The following is a 17,328-nucleotide window of genomic DNA, read 5'->3' as shown; positions in this document are numbered from 1 at the left end:
GATACACTGATGTTGATGTTTTTTGAGTAACTAGAGAGTGGGAGAGCAATTTGTGGAGACGAAGAAAGATCAGACCCACATTCTAATGAAGAATATTTATTGCAGGCTGTTGTCAACGAATGAAAGTCTTGCACCCTTTCCATCCTATCTGTAATTGAAGTAACGGCGCACCCTGTCTCGCAGGGATATGGGCTTCTTAAAACCACATCACAAAACAGACTGAGTCATAATGTCCTCTATTCTCTCTTCACCTCTTTCCTTCAGTCTTTAAGATAATGTGTTTTATAAAAAGCTTCAGAGTTCTTTGGCAAGATGTCCCTCTACTTGGATATATATACTGCTTGCTACTTTGATGAGAAAGAAAGATTGATCCTTAGCTCCCCCTAGAGTACAGAGGAGTGCAGAACAATTTTAAGAAGATGGAAATCTTTTACGATCATACTGGGCAGAATACTGATAGATCTCTGGGTAATTTGCAGTACATCAGCAAGGATGTATGATTCCCAATCTTTTGGTAGTAGTTACAACTACAAGGCTGCTGTCCTAAGCCCACTTTACTTGCCAGATTCATGAACAGATTGCAGATTTCTGAGTGTTCACCAGCTGTAAAAGAAACTTTTGGTTAAGAGTGCTGACACAACTAGCTGTTATTTTAAACTAATAGTTTAAAAAAGCTCTCTGCCGTGACTGATGGGGTGACAATAACTTATGTCTCGCCCTCTGTGTTCCCTACATAATAATAATATTATTAGGTTATGGAATGTTAGGGATAATCATGCCATCTATCTCTGAGCAATCTGTGAAACAAAGTTAGTCAATTCAGACCTCTGCTTCCCCAGAGCAGTAACCTAATCCCAGTTACCAGAGATTGACCAGTCCTTGCTTTCGAGAGTTTCATTTATTTTATTTCATTTATTGTTGTTTAGTTTTTATTTAACAGGCTAATAAGTCAAGGCTGATAATAGTGCTCCTTTCTGGAGTGGAAAGACGGGATATAAATTCTACTAATAAATAAATAATAGCAAGCACAGTGGCATTCAGCCTGCATCTACCCTACTGCCTAATTATATCCAACAAACTTAGATAGAATTTTGACTCCTGATGTAGACTTTGGGTAAAGAAAAACATAACATTCTTAAAGCAGAGGGGCCAGTTTAGAAGCATCTTCATCACATTCAATACAAATATATGTTTTCTGTTCCAGGGAGTTTGCCTAAAAAAAAGATGCGTTTGTTTTTTAAAAACTGAAAGGTGAACTAAATGAATAAACATAAACACCCCCTTAAAAAAAAAAATCCTGGATATTCTACCTGGCACATGAGGGAGAGAGGCTAGACTGGCCCAACATTCAACTTGATGCCTTCTGTGTGGGCGTCATGCAAATTGCATCGCCAAGCTCCTGCTGTAGACGGAGGAACTGTTGTGATTGCTTTTGAAATACTGTCGCCCTCTCCCCAGTCTTTGATATAAGGTCTCCTAACATTTAAAGTGCCTTGTAGTGCCTGCTGGTTTTTTGATCTCCCATTATGTTGCTTAGAGCTGTGCGTTTATGCAAGATGAAGCTGACATCTCTCCTCTCCTGAACTGTTTAGTATAATTTTTAACAGTTTCTGTGTGACGGATTGAGATAGGTGTGAACAGAAAAAGAAAATCTTAATACGTTTTAAAAGCACAGTTGAATAAATGAATGTCTTCTAAATGGTGATGGGAATGGCTTTCTTCATCAGTATTCAGAGCTAAATGTCTTCATTTAGTTAAGAACCCACCTGATGCACAGGCTTTTATGTCACACAGACAGCACACACACAGGCAGGTGAGCAGATATTCATGTGAAATGGGCTTTTTTTTCAGCTTATACCAGCATAAAGGCCAATGGCTAGTACTGTACCAGAATTTATTTTATCTTAATGATATACTGCTTTTTAATAAAAGCTTTCTAGTATAAAATTACAAACTGCAATGCAAAAAGAAAAGAAGGCACTAAAATGGTACAATATAAAGCAGCATTAACAATTCAATGTTTGAACTGAAAAGACTGGAGAAATTAAAATGCTTCACCTGGCATGAAAAGGATGTTAATATGAGTGCCATGAAAGCCTCCCAGGGTGGAGCTTTCCACAAATGGGGTGCCACCACTGAGAAGGCCCTTTCCCAGTTGGCACCTTCCTTGCTTCCTCTAGGGCAGCAGGAGCATGCAGAGGGAAGGACTCTGAAGAGGACAGTGTATTGACAAGATCAGTGCTGGCTGCTGCCCACATGCCTCTGCTTCCCTAAAGATGCTATTAAACTCTCAAGGGGGGGGGAGCATCAATCAGCTCACCACATTTAATCCTCCCTTCTCTTCCAGCAAGGTTAACAGAAGCTTTGAGATGTATGATATCGATCAGATAAATGCACAGGGAGAAAGGGTAAAATACTCTCCACATTGTTGTCCCTGTCTAATTTGTTTGATATGCATGGGCATGGCTGCCTTTAAGTTTAAAAAAAAAAATAGCAGGGAATGCTCTCACAGATCCCATGTGGCAGTCATTTGACCCTTAAAAGACTGGAACTGGGGAACAACAGCTACAGTGCTTCAGTACAGGTTGTCTCCAAAAGTCATTTAGTAGTGACACTGTGTGAGCAATTAGTTTTAATCCAGTGGCATTGGGGTTAACCCAGTGGATTTGTTTGTTTGTTTGTTGAGGTTTGGAAGTCTCATTAGGATGCAAATGGCCTCCAGACAGACTGCAGTATTTTCTAGGCCAAGCACATCCATGAGATTGCCAGTTGAGGCAGTCGCGTCAGGCAAATTGGGAGGGGGCATCTAGGTTCCTCTGCCCATTCTCTTCCACTCCTCCTCCTCCTCCCACCACTCATTGACTAGAAAAAGAAAGAGGGGATGGAGTGGAAGTATGCAGGAGACAAAAGTAGTGGATGACGCTCTAGGCCACCACTCTACTCTCCACACTTCCTCTTCCCCTCCATTCCCCTCTTCATTTTCTAATCCAGGGGACCGTGGAGCTCAGATAAAATGGTTGGCAACCTTCAGTCTTGAAAGACTATGGTGTAAGCCTACAGTACCCGGTATTCCCGGGCGGTCTCCCATCCAAGGACTAACCAGGGCTGACCCTGCTTAGCTTCTGAGATCAGGAATGTGCAGGGTAACAGTTGACAGAATTTGACACATCGCCTTAGATGCCAGGAAGTCTCGGGCCAGCCATGAGTATTTTTCTCATCATCTTCTTATACTTGGCAAGAGAGTCCTTTAAAGCCAGTGGCATTTGATGACATATTTCAGGAGTGATTTGTCAATTGCTGCCCCGACAAAACATCCCAAGTCATTTGAAATCAGGCATTTGCATGGTTTTGCAGAGTAGCCACCAAATGGACATGGTTTAGACATGGAGACTGAGTATAGTCTTTTGCTATTTGGGAAACAGCTGCTTGTAGCTCAGTGGTCAAGCAGGTACTTGATATACAGAAAGTCCTGGGTTCAGACCCAGTTATCTCCAAGCAGGGCTAGGAAAGACACCTGGCTGAAATCCTAGACAGCCAGTCCCAGACTGTATAGGTAATACTGTGCTAGACCAATGGTCTAACTCAGGACAAAGGGAGCTTCTTGCGTTCATTTTCTCCACAATCGCTGAGTGGAACCTCCTGGTTCTGGGGTGATATGCCTTCTTGTTCCCTGGAACCAACACAACAATAAATCATTGCAACTGTGTGTCTTTGCAGGAACTGCCTCTGTTGCTGTTGCTGGCATCTTTGCAGCTTTAAGGATCACAAAGAACAAGCTTTCTGACCATAAGTTTGTTTTCCAAGGAGCTGGAGAGGTGGGATGCATGTTCCTTTGAGGGGAAAGCACACAAAAGATTTCCATGTTCAATATTCTTTTAAATTTTTGAGCAAAACAGTAAAAGCAATGAAGTTATTGTAATAGGTGTGTGGAAGATTCTGTATGTCAAGCCACCAAATTAAATGATGCCTCAATTCTGTGGGGAGTAGTGGGGGAAATGGCCAATAAGCCGAAGAAGGTTGACTGTGAGACCCTCAGGAGAGATGCAGGTGATAGTAGATATCTGGAAAGGAACACTAATGACTGGTCAATGACAATAGGATCTGATTGCCTGAAGGCACGTTATACAATGGGCCACTGATTTTCAATCTTTTTTGTCTCATAGCACACTGACAAGTTACTAAAATTGTCAAGGCACACCACCAGTTTTTTGACAATTGACAAGGCACACCATGCTGCTAGTGGGGGCTTACATCCTCCAGTGGCCCTACTAATAAATCACCCTCCCCCAATTTACCATGGCACACCTGCAGACCATTCACAACACACCAGTGTGCCATTGCGTAGTGTTTGAAAATGGTTGCAATGGGCCCTCTGTATCCATGGTGGGTTGGTTCTGGGGCCCTGCATGGATGCCAAAATTTGTGGGTGCACAAGTCTGCTGTTGTAACTAGAGCTGTAATAGTGTAAATTGCATAAATTTGCATACATTGCATTAATTGCCTAAACTTGTGTGAATGAAGCGCGTGAGGTGAGTGCTGCAGCCAGAGAGTGCTATGAAATGACAGGAGGCTACAGCAGGATATGAGAAAATGTTTTAATATCTTTCAGTTCACAGTTGGTTAAATACATAGATGTGGAGCTGTGGATATGGCGGGCCTGCCGTACTGAATAAGATTTGTTTTCTTTGTTTAGTTATTAAAATATTGACATACATTCTCATTCTCTTCAAAATACATGAAAGCTGTCTTAAGGAATTTTGAACCACTGTTCCACAGGTCAATATTGTCTACATTGATAGGCAGTACTTGTCCACAGTGTCAGACAGGGGTGTCCCTTAGCCCTACCCGGACATACCGGGGATTGTATCTGGGCCTTCTGCATGCACAGTAAATGTTTGACTACCAAGCTATGGCCCCATTCCCAGGTCCAAAACCACTCTGATATCATTTGGCTTTTCCGAGTTTTGACACTGACATGTAACAACACATTTCATGTCTCATCTAGTTTGAGTCTTGGGCAGCCTCTGATTTCTGAAAGGCCTGCAATTCAGGTTGGTCCTCTTCCTCCACTTGCATTAATATATTACACATTGGGATCAATAGCAGTTTTTACAAAATCAATAATGTATTGATTTGGGATCAATAGCAGTCTTCTGGGCTTTCTCATCCAAGCTTCATTTGCAAGCCCCTATGTCAGCCTGTCACCCAGCCAGCTGAATGAGCCAACTGAATGATCCTGGAGAAAGGAAAAGGATCCTTTTCTCCCTTCAAGGCATTGTAGTGGAGGAGCCATAGCTCCCTTGCTCAAAGCAGAGGATTTCTTCGTATAAAGTCCCAGATTTGAACTCTGGAATCTACTGTGTCTGCAAATCTTTAGTAGGGGGCCTGACACAAGATTTTGGACAACTACTGCCAGCTAGAACAGGCAGTTTTGGGATTGAAGGCCCAATGGTTTGGTTCAGTGCAAAGCCGTCTACTTTCTGTTTATCCGCTCCTGCAGGTGAAATGACTGTCTGTGTGCATTTTCAGGCTGCTATGGGAATTGCTCACCTGATTGTTATGGCCCTGGAGAAGGAAGGAATTCCAAGAGAAGAAGCCATCAAAAAAATCTGGATGGTGGATTCCAAGGGACTGATTGTCAAGGTACCTCTGCAGATATGGGTCTCAGTTGTTGTTCAGTGCTTGGCCTATAGAAACCCTTGCAGTTGTTCTATGGAAGACAGATGTAACATTTTAAGAATGATGGGGTTGATTTCAAAGCATAGTTGCTACCTTCCAGCTGTCTGTTTTCGGTTGAAGTGGTTGGCTGCTAAATCAATAGTAAACTAAACTAAAACATACATTTTCAGTCCTAGGGCAGGCTGAGCTCTGCAAATAAAAACCAGTTTTGCACATTTTCAGATTAGTTATTAAACTAGGAAAGACGCCAGCTGTGGTGGGCAGTGAGTGGCTGTCACCTCATCACCAACACAGTTCGACATTGGCTTTGCCACTGCACATGTCTATTACGTAAGGTATGAATCTGGGGTCACTCCATGGGCGAAGAATGCATTGCAATTGCCTTGTCTGTCTGATTGAAAATGAGTCCAATACTCAAAAGCCTCTGATCATATGTATTTAACACTTGGAAATTAAAATCCCTTTGGTTTAAAAAGATTGACAGCCCAGTCCTTCCTTCCCCCCCACCAATGCAGTGACACAGAAACGGCTTCCACTACATTCTGCGAGGGGGGGGCAGTTGTGAAGGTCTCCTCTAGGTAAACCTCCATAACACTTAGGAGAGGCTAGGGATTCAGCAACCAGCACTTCCACCAAACCCACCCCCTTCCCAGAACCAATATACCCTTACCCCCACTCCCATTGCTGCCTAGTTCTACCTTCCCCCATTCTGCCCTTCCTCCACCCTATCCAGCCTCCCTCGCCAACTTACCTCTCTTGGCAGGTCCAGTGGGATTTGCCAGCATGCACAGAAAGGCTCTGGCCTTCCTGCCAGTATTCCTGCCACATGTATGCCTGTGTGTTGTCAGTGTGCTTTTTATGACTGCCATAAGGCAGTCAGCACTGGTGGAATGCTTGTTCAGCCAGCACGGCAGTCCAAAACGATTGGTCTTTGTAAACTGGGGCTACCATCTGAACTTCCACCCCATGTAAGCAGTAAACCCATTCCACAGTTTTATAAGCAGTGCTCACTTACATCTTAGCCTCTGTGTACTCGCACTTTCCCTGGGTCTTTCAGTCCTTTCCTCTGTGGGCATATTTTTATGGGGAAAAGGTGCAGGGGAGAGGTTCCAGCATGGCCACTTAGCTGCCTTCTGTCACCTCCTCACTTGTTTCATTGCCATAAAAAAAAAAAAAATCAGCTCAACAGAGAACGTTCTTCCAGCTCTTTCCAGGATTGCTCAGGCTTGGATTTGGGCGAGTCTTCCCAGGAAAGAGGGTTTCACCAAAAATGCAACCTGGAGTAAATAAGATGCCCTCCCAGCAAATCTACAACCCTAAGGAGAGAAAAAAAAATGGGGAGGTGATGATCTGATGAGGCTTGGCAACTCGTTGTTTAGTTTTTTCTTTACCTCCCATGGTTTTCTGCCTGTACTTTGTCTCACAGGGCAGGAGTCACCTCAATCATGAGAAGGAGATGTTTGCCCATGACCACCCCAATGTGAGGACCCTTGAGGAAGTGGTGCAGGCATTAAAGCCTACTGCCATCATTGGTAACTATTCGACTTGTTTCCTTTGGTATAGAGTACTTTTCCTACATTGCTTTCATTCTTCCATCTTCCCAGTAAAGCTTTGATCCTCCACTGCAGGGCGTGATTTCTGACTGTACTAAATTTCCAGTTCACATCACTGGGGGCAGTGTACCTATTTCTTGTATGGACACCTGGTTGTATGGACACCTGGTTGCTGTTGCCAAGAGGTAGAAGGATGGGAAGAATCCCTTGGGAAGTACTGCCATGTGCTGCTGGGTGTTAATAGACAGGGGGTGGACCAATGCAAATAGCAGTGTATTTTTATGGGAGAAAAGTGCATGGGAGAGCACCAGCAGCCGCATTTGGTGGAAAACAAGCCAAGCAGAATCTCAAGCACAGGATTTGAAGACTTGCTAAATAAATAAAAAAATGATACAATGATAATCCATACCCCAATCTCCACTTTGTGTGATGGAAGTAGTAAGAAACTGACAGATGGGGCCAAGGTAAAGCATGCAATTGTGTGTGTAATTAGCCTGTGGAACTCCTTGCCATAGGAAGTAGTGACAGCATCTTGCCTAGATGCCTTTAAGAGGGGATTGGACAAAATTCTGGAGGAAAAGTTCGTCGTGGTAGGTATGTGCAAGGTAGAGGTAGGCTGCCTCTGATTGCCAGATGTGGAGGAGGGCACCAGGACGCAGGTTGTGTCTGTTGTCTAGTGTGTTCCCTGAAGCATTTGGTGGGCCACTGTGAGATACAGGAAGCTGGACTAGATGGGCCTTTGGCCTGATCCAGCAGGGCTCTTCTTATGTTCTTATATGTTCTTAATGTAATCCTGAAGCGGAGGTTGTTGGTATCAAGGGCAACTGGAGCTGCTGGTCTTTACATGTTAATTAATTTATTGTATTTTTATATACCTTCATCCCTCCAAGGAATTTAAAGCAACAGTCTGGGGTGGATTAAGCTGCGAAACAAGGTTGTTGCCGCAGTTACACCCCTGCAAACCAGATATGGATTTTTTTCTGATGTTTATTTGCTTTTTTTGGTTGTCTGTTTTGTAAAAAATTGTTTTAGGTGTGGCCGCCATTGCAGGAGCTTTCACAGATCAGATTTTGAAGGACATGGGAACGTTCAACAAGAGGCCGATCGTGTTTGCCCTCAGCAACCCCACGAGCAAAGCAGAGTGCACAGCTGAGCAGTGCTACCACTTGACGGAGGTGACATTTCTGACTGCTGCTCCATATGCCTCCCTCTGCGTTATTCTGCTGCAAAGACTGTAGGGCCATCTCACATGTGGGGATGCTTAAGCCTTTTTCTCATGATGCCTGGAACCCTTCCCACAGCTCTAGACTCTGTGGCATTTCAAATGACATCACTGGGGATACAGTAGTGCAGCTGGCCCAGCTAGCTGGGGCTGGGTGAAGCAATGACGCCCCCGATACCCCCCACCTTATCATGTCACCCCTTTCCCCTCTCCCCCATGCATGCACTGTCCTGGCTGCAGAAATGGCTTCATTTGGAGCCCTACAAGGACAAGGGCAGGTGGGAGGGCCAATTTTGCAGAGTTTTCTGTGTGCATCTGGTAAGAGCTAACTCCCCCAGCAGAGGCAGCAGAAAAGCACCATCACAGGGGGCAGTGTACCCCTCCCCCAACCCTGGCTTGGCTACACCACTGTGGTCTCAAATTGGATTAATGTAGGGCACCTAGTAGAGATCATACAAATTCATCCACTTTAATCTGCCCATTTCTTTTTTTTTTATTCGGACAGCGTGTAATTCCTGTAAGATTCAAATGGGTTATTGTGATCTTCAGTGGAATGCATCTTTCTTGCTCTGTTGACAGGGCCGGGGCATATTCGCAAGTGGGAGCCCATTTCCGAAAGTGACCCTGCCCAACGGACAGACTTTCTTCCCTGGTCAAGGAAACAATGCCTATGTTTTCCCAGGAGTGGCTCTGGGAGTCATCGCTTGTGGCGTCCGGCACATCTCCGATGACATCTTTCTCACCACAGCAGAGGTTTGGAATTTAATTTTAAATTCAGTCAGGCACTGAATTTTAAAATGTGATGCATGAGCATTTTAAATGTTAGAATTATGCATGGGCTAGATAGAGTCAGTGGCATAGCTAGGGGGATGCAAAGTGCTAAGTTTTGAAGGGAGCCTGACCTCAGCATGCAAGCAGACCCTCTCCCTCACCTTTGGAGCCATTCCAGCAGACAGAGGTGACCTGAACCTCTCTCTCCCCACCTTCCTCCCCACCCTTATCTTTCTGCGTTATTACTCCAGATGTTTTTCTGCTAGTCCAGGCTCTCCAATGATTCAGATTGGGGGGGGGGGGGGTTTGCAGCGATATTACCTTATATCTTTTGTCATGCAAAACATGAACTCAAGCACTATCTACCTCTCCTAATTGAAATGAAAACGTAGTAGTAGAGAGGTGGCTGAGAATGTCTCTGTAGAGAAGTTAGCCAAGGTGTGCTTGTTAGACTGTGGCAGTGCTAGGAAGAGCGTGGATTTAGGATTTATCTTCACGTCGGTGAGATACCAAGACAAACCGAACCTGTCAGAGAATATCACCCATTGCAAAATGCTCTTTCTTTCTTTCTTTCTCCGCAGTCAATTGCAGAAGAGGTCACAGAGGAGAATCTGGCTGAAGGAAGACTGTATCCGCCACTCAGCTCCATCCGAGACGTCTCTTTCAAAATTGCTGTTAAAGTAAGACGCACCTCCTTTTGCCCCCCCCACCCCTTTGCCCCCCCACCCCAATCCACCACTGTTACAACCCACATCTCATAGTTTCATGTATGGGCCGTCTTGCCACTGTACCACTCTGCACAGTAGCCAAGTGGGGGATTTAACACTTCATTTCTTGGGTCCAAATCCAACACTCTTGCCACTGCCTCTCTTCTTTCTCTCATTTCAGGTTGTTGATTATGCCTACAAACATGACTTGGCCTCCTGGTACCCCGAACCAGAAGACAAAGAAGCCTTCATCAAATCCCTCATCTACAGCCCCGACTACGATTCGTTCGTTATAGATAATTACAGGTGGCCACAGGAAGCGATGCAGACTCAGAACGTTTAAATGTCTTCTTTTTTGTCTTAAAGCTATCTTTACTCTTAAGACGCTCACGTTTCTACTGCCTTGGATATGAACGTATCTTCAAGCTCATAGAATCCTCAGCAGAGGGACAAGCGAACATCCATCTTTTCCTTTCTGTGGCTGAGCCAGAAATAGTGCAGAGTCAACCCAGGGCCGGCTTGGGTCCCATGGAAACAGATCGAGATGCCAAAGGTGGGATCTAGATGTTTCCATCTTGTTCTCTCCCCATTTAGGTTGAGCGCTACCACCAAGCTTACAGAAAGGGCCCTGCAATAGGAGCACCATTCCTCTCCCCCCCCCCCCAAAAAAATACCCATTACATTGGCATAACTCTGCCACTGTCTTCAGATGTACTACAGGCAGCTGAGCTCCTGAATAGCTATGCCTGGGAGACGTCACGCTCCGACTGCGGCGCAACAACTATTGGCACTGCTGTGGCTTGGAATAGTCACGACAGCTCCCAGTAAGGGAATGGAGCATGGTGCAGATTAGGAGTGGGTTTGCACCTGTTTCCACCAATCATAGCAATTCTGCAGGTTGCTGCTCAGCAGTTGAACAGTTCGGTGTCTTGACCCCAACTTTGTCTGGAGTTTGCCTGAGCCAGGAGGGAAGTAAGCAGTTTTTCTCTGCTGACTCACCGCAGTGCTGTGTAATGTAGGAGGATTGTAGAAGGCTCTTAAATACAGTAGAATTCCCACTAGCCCACCTGTATTTAAACACGTTCACATTATCGGTGGTCATCATGATTACCTTAGAATTTCGTTTTACCCTAAAGTTATGGGAGTCTGTTGAACTCAGCAGCCCGTATATTAACCTTGCCGAAGCTAAAGAAGTTTGGGTTGTGTCAGTATCTGAATGGGACGCTGCTCGGACTTCCATCATGGAAAAGGGTGGCATATACATATAATAAATGCAGATACATGTTGGCTAGTAACTTTTTTGGACTTCTTTGCATGACTGCAATAATGTCCTGTGTCTCTCAAATGTCATCAAGTATTTGGTTTGCAGATGCAGCTGTGAACTTGTAATCTAAGAACATAAGAACAGCCCCACTGGATCAGGCCATAGGCCCATCTAGTCCAGCTTCCTATATCTCACATAGGCCCACCAAATGTCCCAGGAAGCACACTACATAACAAGAGACCTGCGTCCTGGTGCCCTCCCTTACATCTGGCATTCTGACATAGCCCATTTCTAAAATCAGGAGGTTGCACATACACATCATGGCTTGTAACCCGTAATGGATTTTTCCTCCAGAAACTTGTCCAGTCCCCTTTTAAAGGCATCCAGGCCAGATGCCGTCACCACATCCTGCAGCAAGGAGTTCCACAGACCAACCACATGCTGAGTAAAGAAATATTTTCTTTTGTCTGTTCTGACTCTCCCAACACTCAATTTTAGTGGATATCCCCTGGTTCTGGTGTTATGTGAGAGTGTAAAGAGCATCTCTCTATCCACTTTATCCTTCCCATGCATAATTTTGTATGTCTCAATCATGCCCCCCTCAGGCGTCTCTTTTCTAGGCTGAAGAGGCCCAAAAGCCGTAGCCTTTCCTCATAAGGAAGGTGCCCCAGCCCAGTAATCATCTTAGTCGCTCTCTTTTGCACCTTTTCCATTTCCACTATATCCTTTTTGAGATGCGGCGACCAGAACTGGACGCAATACTCCAGGTTTGGCCTTACCATCGATTTGTGCAACAGCATTATAATATTAGCCGTTTTGTTCTCAATACCTTTTCTAATGATCCCAAGCATAGAACTGGCCTTCTTCACTGCCGCCGCACATTGGGCTGACACTTTCAGGGACTTTCACTTTCGATCTCAGGGACTACATTTCTTGTCTTATTTATTACACTAACCACAAGGCAAATCCGAAGTATCGTGCCTTCTCTGGCACCCACATCAATTAGGAGGAAGTGCTTTGGAAGGGCTGAGGCAGGGTTGCTGGTCACCTGCGGCAAAAATCTGAACTGGGGACCCATGATGCCTTTTGCCTCCGCCCTCCGCTGATGGTGCACTGTGTGCTGTCACTGCCACCAGTACTGAGGGCTCAGGGGTTGGCTTGGCCAAGTGGACCCTCTGATGGGTGTGGGTGCTCAGCCAGTACCAAACCTGGCCAAACTCTGCTGCCACCCCTACATGTGTACTCATGTCCCAAGGCTCAAAGCTGGACTCAGGCGCTCGAGCCACGTGGTGCTTAATACTGCAGGCCATTCATCTGCTCCAAGTTCATTGTTGAGTCCAGAAATCATAAGAACCTTTTAAAAGCCTGGCTGGATCAGATTCAAGGTCTCTCTAGTGCACCATCCTGCTTTCAACAGGGGCCAATCAGGTGATTCCAGGAAACCAACAGGCAAAGACTGAAGGCACTAGCCTGCTCCCACTGTTGCTTCCCAGTTCCCATAAAACTAGCATACAATGGCAGCTACATCTCTCAGCCATAGCTGATAAAAGGAAATTCCTTGGCTATACCATTCCCTTATAGACAAGAAAATTCCACCAAGTGGTCCCCTTTCCGGAGCACAGTTTTGCAGGTGTGGAAGCAGAATACGGTAGCAACTGTTTCTCCATTTCTACCAACCAGTAAGTGCTCAACGTTCTGTTGAGTAGCTTAATAATGATACCCAACAAGTAGATATTTGGACCTTGGAACACACAGAATATGTTGGTGGGGAGCAGAATAGATTGCTAAATGGTAGCATTAGCTGTATCCATGCAGCTCAAATTCTCAGATCAAACTTCCAGTGTGAGAAATGATGCACACAGCTCCGCCCTGCCCCCTCTGTGCGTTTCCTCCTACTGAACTGGGCCCCCGTGAACACTACAGTTGAATAGCAAATGCTTAAGCAGTTCAATTACTACAGGATTTCAAAACAAAAACAAATATCCCTTTGGATTAGGAGAAGAGTTCAGGCATTTGCAAATGCACTCAAGCACCTAAAAACCCAGAAATCTTAAGGTAAAAGGTGCCCATCTTAACTCCTGTGCCTTGTGACTCATTCAGTATATTCGTATATTGCTCAGTTGAATTTCAGCCTCTGTGTTCCCAACCTTCCCAATCGTTTTTCAACCCCAATCCTCTTCATCTGCAGCTGGAGAGAACAGTGACACTAAAGTCAGTTCTATATCAGTGTTTAATAAGAGATGTGGAGCGTTCTCACCATCAGTTTCTTATGTAGCTTATCTGAAATTAGAGAGCGCAATCCCTTGAGTGTTTAACAAGGAGTGGGTTGGATCCAGACTTGCTGCTTGCACTCACAAAGTTCCTTCCTTGAATGGAAGGAGTGCTACATGTATCAGTGGACATGAGCACACTTCTCCACATGTTTAAGGAAAGTTTCCACAAGCACCACAGTAACTTTGGATCCAGTGCTGTGGGTTTTATCTCCCCTTTATTCCCTCTGCTTTTTTTTCATCATGAGTGACCCTGGAAATTTGATAGAAGGCAGAATAAAAATCCTTCAGCACCTCTGATGATAACCTTTTTTAGTCTGACAACCTTATTTTGAGTAGTACCGTGCAGACTTGTGCATGCTTGACCAAAAGTAAAACTAGCAACAGTGGCATAGCAAGAGGGGGTGCAAAGCACTAAGTTTTGTGGGGAGCTTCATTGTGGTGTGCAAGCGGCCTTTCCCCTTCAGAGCCATTCATGCTGGAGGGAGCAAAACGACCCCCGTTTTGTTCCCTCTGTCCAGAATGGCTCTGAAGGGGAAGGGGAGGGATTGCTTGCACTCCGCAAACCTAGTGCTTTGCACCCTCTCTAGCTAGGCCACTGACTAGCAAAGTAGCTTTTCCAAAATATCAGACTTGCAAACTTGTAAACACATAAAACTCAGTCTGTTAGGTTACCAAAGAAAGAGCATTCACTTGTCCTCAAATGAACTTGCAAGACTTTTAATAAAAGGAAATGCAAACAGGACACAGTATAAGATCTAATTAGCAATAAATTCCAATTGTAATGTGGCTCATGCAACCCCCCAACTAAATTGTGTCTCATAAGATCAAGTGTTAGCATTACTGAGGTGTTAAGTGGTATTTTGTGACTGCCTTTTTTGAATCGGTACTTCCGACAGTAATTTTTGACAAATGCTAGCTGGTGAACAAGCAAATCCTTTGTCAGCTCCAATTGACCTGTTCAAGTATTTTTTGCTTCCTGGTGTGCCAAGGTTAATTCAAAAGCTCTCTGTGCCATGCCTGAATTGGAACGTGAATTACACAAATAAACCTAAATTAATTTTGACATTTCAAATGACAAGAAAGAAGCAATTTCTAGCTGATGACATGACTGAGTTTGCAGTGTGCCTGTTCTCAGCATATAACCAGGCTTTTGGGCACTCAGAATGCATAATGCAATGGTCTAAAAAATGTGGCTTCCATGAATTTTAGTGCTCCCTAGTTGAATTGTTGTCTACCTCACAGTTTTTTGTTTTGTTTGCCATGTGAATCAGCCTCTCTCTTGTGTGACACAATGGTTGGCAACCTTCAGTCTCGAAAGACTATGGTATAAGCCTACAGCACCCAGTATTCCCAGGCGGTCTCCCATCCAAGTACTAACCAGGCCTGACCCTGCTTAGCTTCCAAGATCAGATGAGATTGGGCATGTGCAGGGTATTCCCTTTGTACATGTGGGCCAGCTTCTGTGTGGTTCTGTCATGTGTTTTGAGTAAGAGAGGAAGAAAATGAATGAATGAATGAATGTACCACAACTCTGGGGGCAGTGCTGAGTGTTCAAGTCTTTAATATCTGTTCATTCACTTCCTGGGTTGGTGGCAAAGCCCCAGGCAATCAGCCTGTCCAAATGGTTGTGAGAGATACATACACACAGTTTACAACCACAGAAAAGCAGCTCCTGCTGGCTTAAGTGAACTTATGAAGCCACCATATATTGAGTCAGACCATTGGTCCATCTAGCCCAGAATAAGCGACTCTGCAAGGTTGCAGGCAGAGGTCTTTTTCACTATCTGCTAAATCACCCTTTATTGGAGATGCTAGTGATGGAAGTTTGGATATTTGCATGCTAAACATGAGCTCTGTGACAGCACTATGGCTCCAGTAATCTGGGAAAAGAGCCATGAACTGTATGTGTTTTGCCTCCTTGAACATCCTGGTTTCTTCTCGTTCTTGGGTGTCATTGGTCACCCAAATTTGTCACTCCCCTCAAAGTTGCAGTGAATTTTTTGTTCACATTTTACCTCCATGGAAGCAAACTTCTATCAGCCTGAGACTTGAATCAAGGAACTTTCACTCCACCTAGTGCTGGCATTTATTCTTACTGGCTCTGCTCTTGTGCCTTTACTGGTAGCCCAACACACGGAATGGAAGCAGCTAAACATTCCTCAGCATTCTCGTCTGTCTGCCCCTGCTGTATTTCAGAGACCGCAGGCCTATAAAAATATTAGTTGCCTTAATCCCACACTCCAAAAAAAATAATGGAGGGAAAACTGTCAGCTCCACCTTCTGAAATTCAGATTCATTTCTAAATGTGATTTCTAAATTAAAATAGATTCAATATAGTAGTCCCCAGGATATGTATCTGTTCTCTTCTGGAGGTTTGTTCAGAAGTTGGAATGTAATGTAAAATTGAAACAGCCAGGTCTTGCCGGCCCAGTACATTTACCTATGTAAAGTACCATAATGGACACACTGTGACAACACAGGAGCCAACATGGAAGTCTGTATGCCGGACATTCGTAACTCAGATGTCCATAACTTGGGGACCCAGTGAATTCTAGTGTCCCTTACTTAGGAATATAATGGATTTATATGTTGTGACAATCCAGTAGCCATACATTGGCTTCATCCCGTTCCAGCTCCTGCCATCTTTCTTTTCCCCCCATCTCCATGTTTGAAACCATTGTTGAGAATCTAGGCTGCTTTTATTTCATGCCCTGCACTACAGCTGGATTGTGGTAACAACTGCAACCCTCACCTACAGTACCAGGCATGTGCGTCCCTTCTTTGTAGCCGAGATGTGACTTTTTGCTGTGGGTATTTCTGTCAAATTTATAGGTTTGGTGGTATCATTCTTTGACTGGGGCACTTTTGCAGAAGAAGCTTTTCTGAGGAACTGACCAGGGCCAGCTGTAATTCAAGTGGTACACAAGCAGCCTTTCACCCTGGTGGCATCACTGGCGTTGGGACGCTGACCTTCTGTGTTAGCAAATGTGTTTAATCTTATAGAAAATTTTTAATTTCAAGAATACTGAAATGCTAGGTGCGCACACATGCCCAAGCATTGTGCCCCTGGCAGGTATTTGGGTCACCTGCCTCTAATTTCGTTCCAAGTCTATTTATATTGGCAGTACTACAGTCGTCTCTGCACATGCTCTTGCTCAAGCCTGTTCCAGTTTCCTTAACATTGTCAAAGGAGCTGGTACAAGAAGACCTTTTAGTGGGATTACAGTAGGCAAGATGGAACCTACATGCCCTTTTGAGGATTGGACTGTTTCCTAAATAATGCACTTTCTAGAAATGAAATGAGCGTCATGATCAAAGAAGCTGTTGTCTGCATTCTCACAATTCTGTATTTTCATGGTCTGAGAGATGCCATTTGTTGCACTGAATGTAATCCTTCGTTAAAGCACTTAGAATCTGTCACTCTTTTCTTGAGAACCTCAAACAAAGATGAATGTGTGAGCTGTTTTCTTAGAAGCTGCGAAAAGCACAATTTTAGTGACTTCCGGTGTAATGAATTTTGCAGTGCAGCACTGCAAACTTAAATGTGTCTGTATGCATATGCATCAATGTCTATTAAAATTTTGATTCCAAAAATGCAGTTGTGTGGTTTAAATATCACTTGCTATAAGCTTCTAGTCCTGGATATGGGCCTCGTTTGACTTTCATCAATGTTTCTCAAACTGTGGGTCAGGAACCACTAGGTGGGTCACGAGCCCACTTCAGGTGGGTCCCCATTCATTTCAATATTTTATTTTTAATATATTAGACTTGATGCATTTGGGGAAATGTTACAGACCTATACTTTTAAAAAGCTACTATGTATATTCGTTTAACAATGATAGGCAATGGGACTTACTCC

At 44.4% G+C, this 17,328-nt stretch overlaps 1 protein-coding gene and 1 pseudogene across 1 annotated transcript in view; one reads left to right on the top strand and one right to left on the bottom strand.

Annotated features, from left to right (window-relative positions):
* Positions 1 to 17,063, top strand: part of ME3 (malic enzyme 3) — a 107,944-nt gene extending 90,881 nt beyond the window's left edge. The window contains exons 9-15 of the mRNA XM_066619332.1: positions 3,718 to 3,815; positions 5,530 to 5,643; positions 7,106 to 7,211; positions 8,265 to 8,407; positions 9,034 to 9,207; positions 9,807 to 9,905; positions 10,114 to 17,063. Of these exons, the coding sequence (XP_066475429.1) occupies positions 3,718 to 3,815; positions 5,530 to 5,643; positions 7,106 to 7,211; positions 8,265 to 8,407; positions 9,034 to 9,207; positions 9,807 to 9,905; positions 10,114 to 10,275 (896 nt within the window). The 3' untranslated portion in view covers positions 10,276 to 17,063. The remainder of the gene's footprint in view (positions 1 to 3,717; positions 3,816 to 5,529; positions 5,644 to 7,105; positions 7,212 to 8,264; positions 8,408 to 9,033; positions 9,208 to 9,806; positions 9,906 to 10,113) is intronic.
* On the bottom strand, positions 14,799 to 14,917 carry LOC136646458 (5S ribosomal RNA; annotated as a pseudogene).
* Positions 17,064 to 17,328: the final 265 nt, after the last annotated feature.

The sequence above is a fragment of the Tiliqua scincoides genome, chromosome 3 (genome assembly GCF_035046505.1).
Source record: "Tiliqua scincoides isolate rTilSci1 chromosome 3, rTilSci1.hap2, whole genome shotgun sequence".
In the NCBI taxonomy this organism is placed as follows: Eukaryota; Metazoa; Chordata; class Lepidosauria; order Squamata; family Scincidae; genus Tiliqua; species Tiliqua scincoides.
This window is presented reverse-complemented; position numbering and strand designations above follow the sequence as displayed.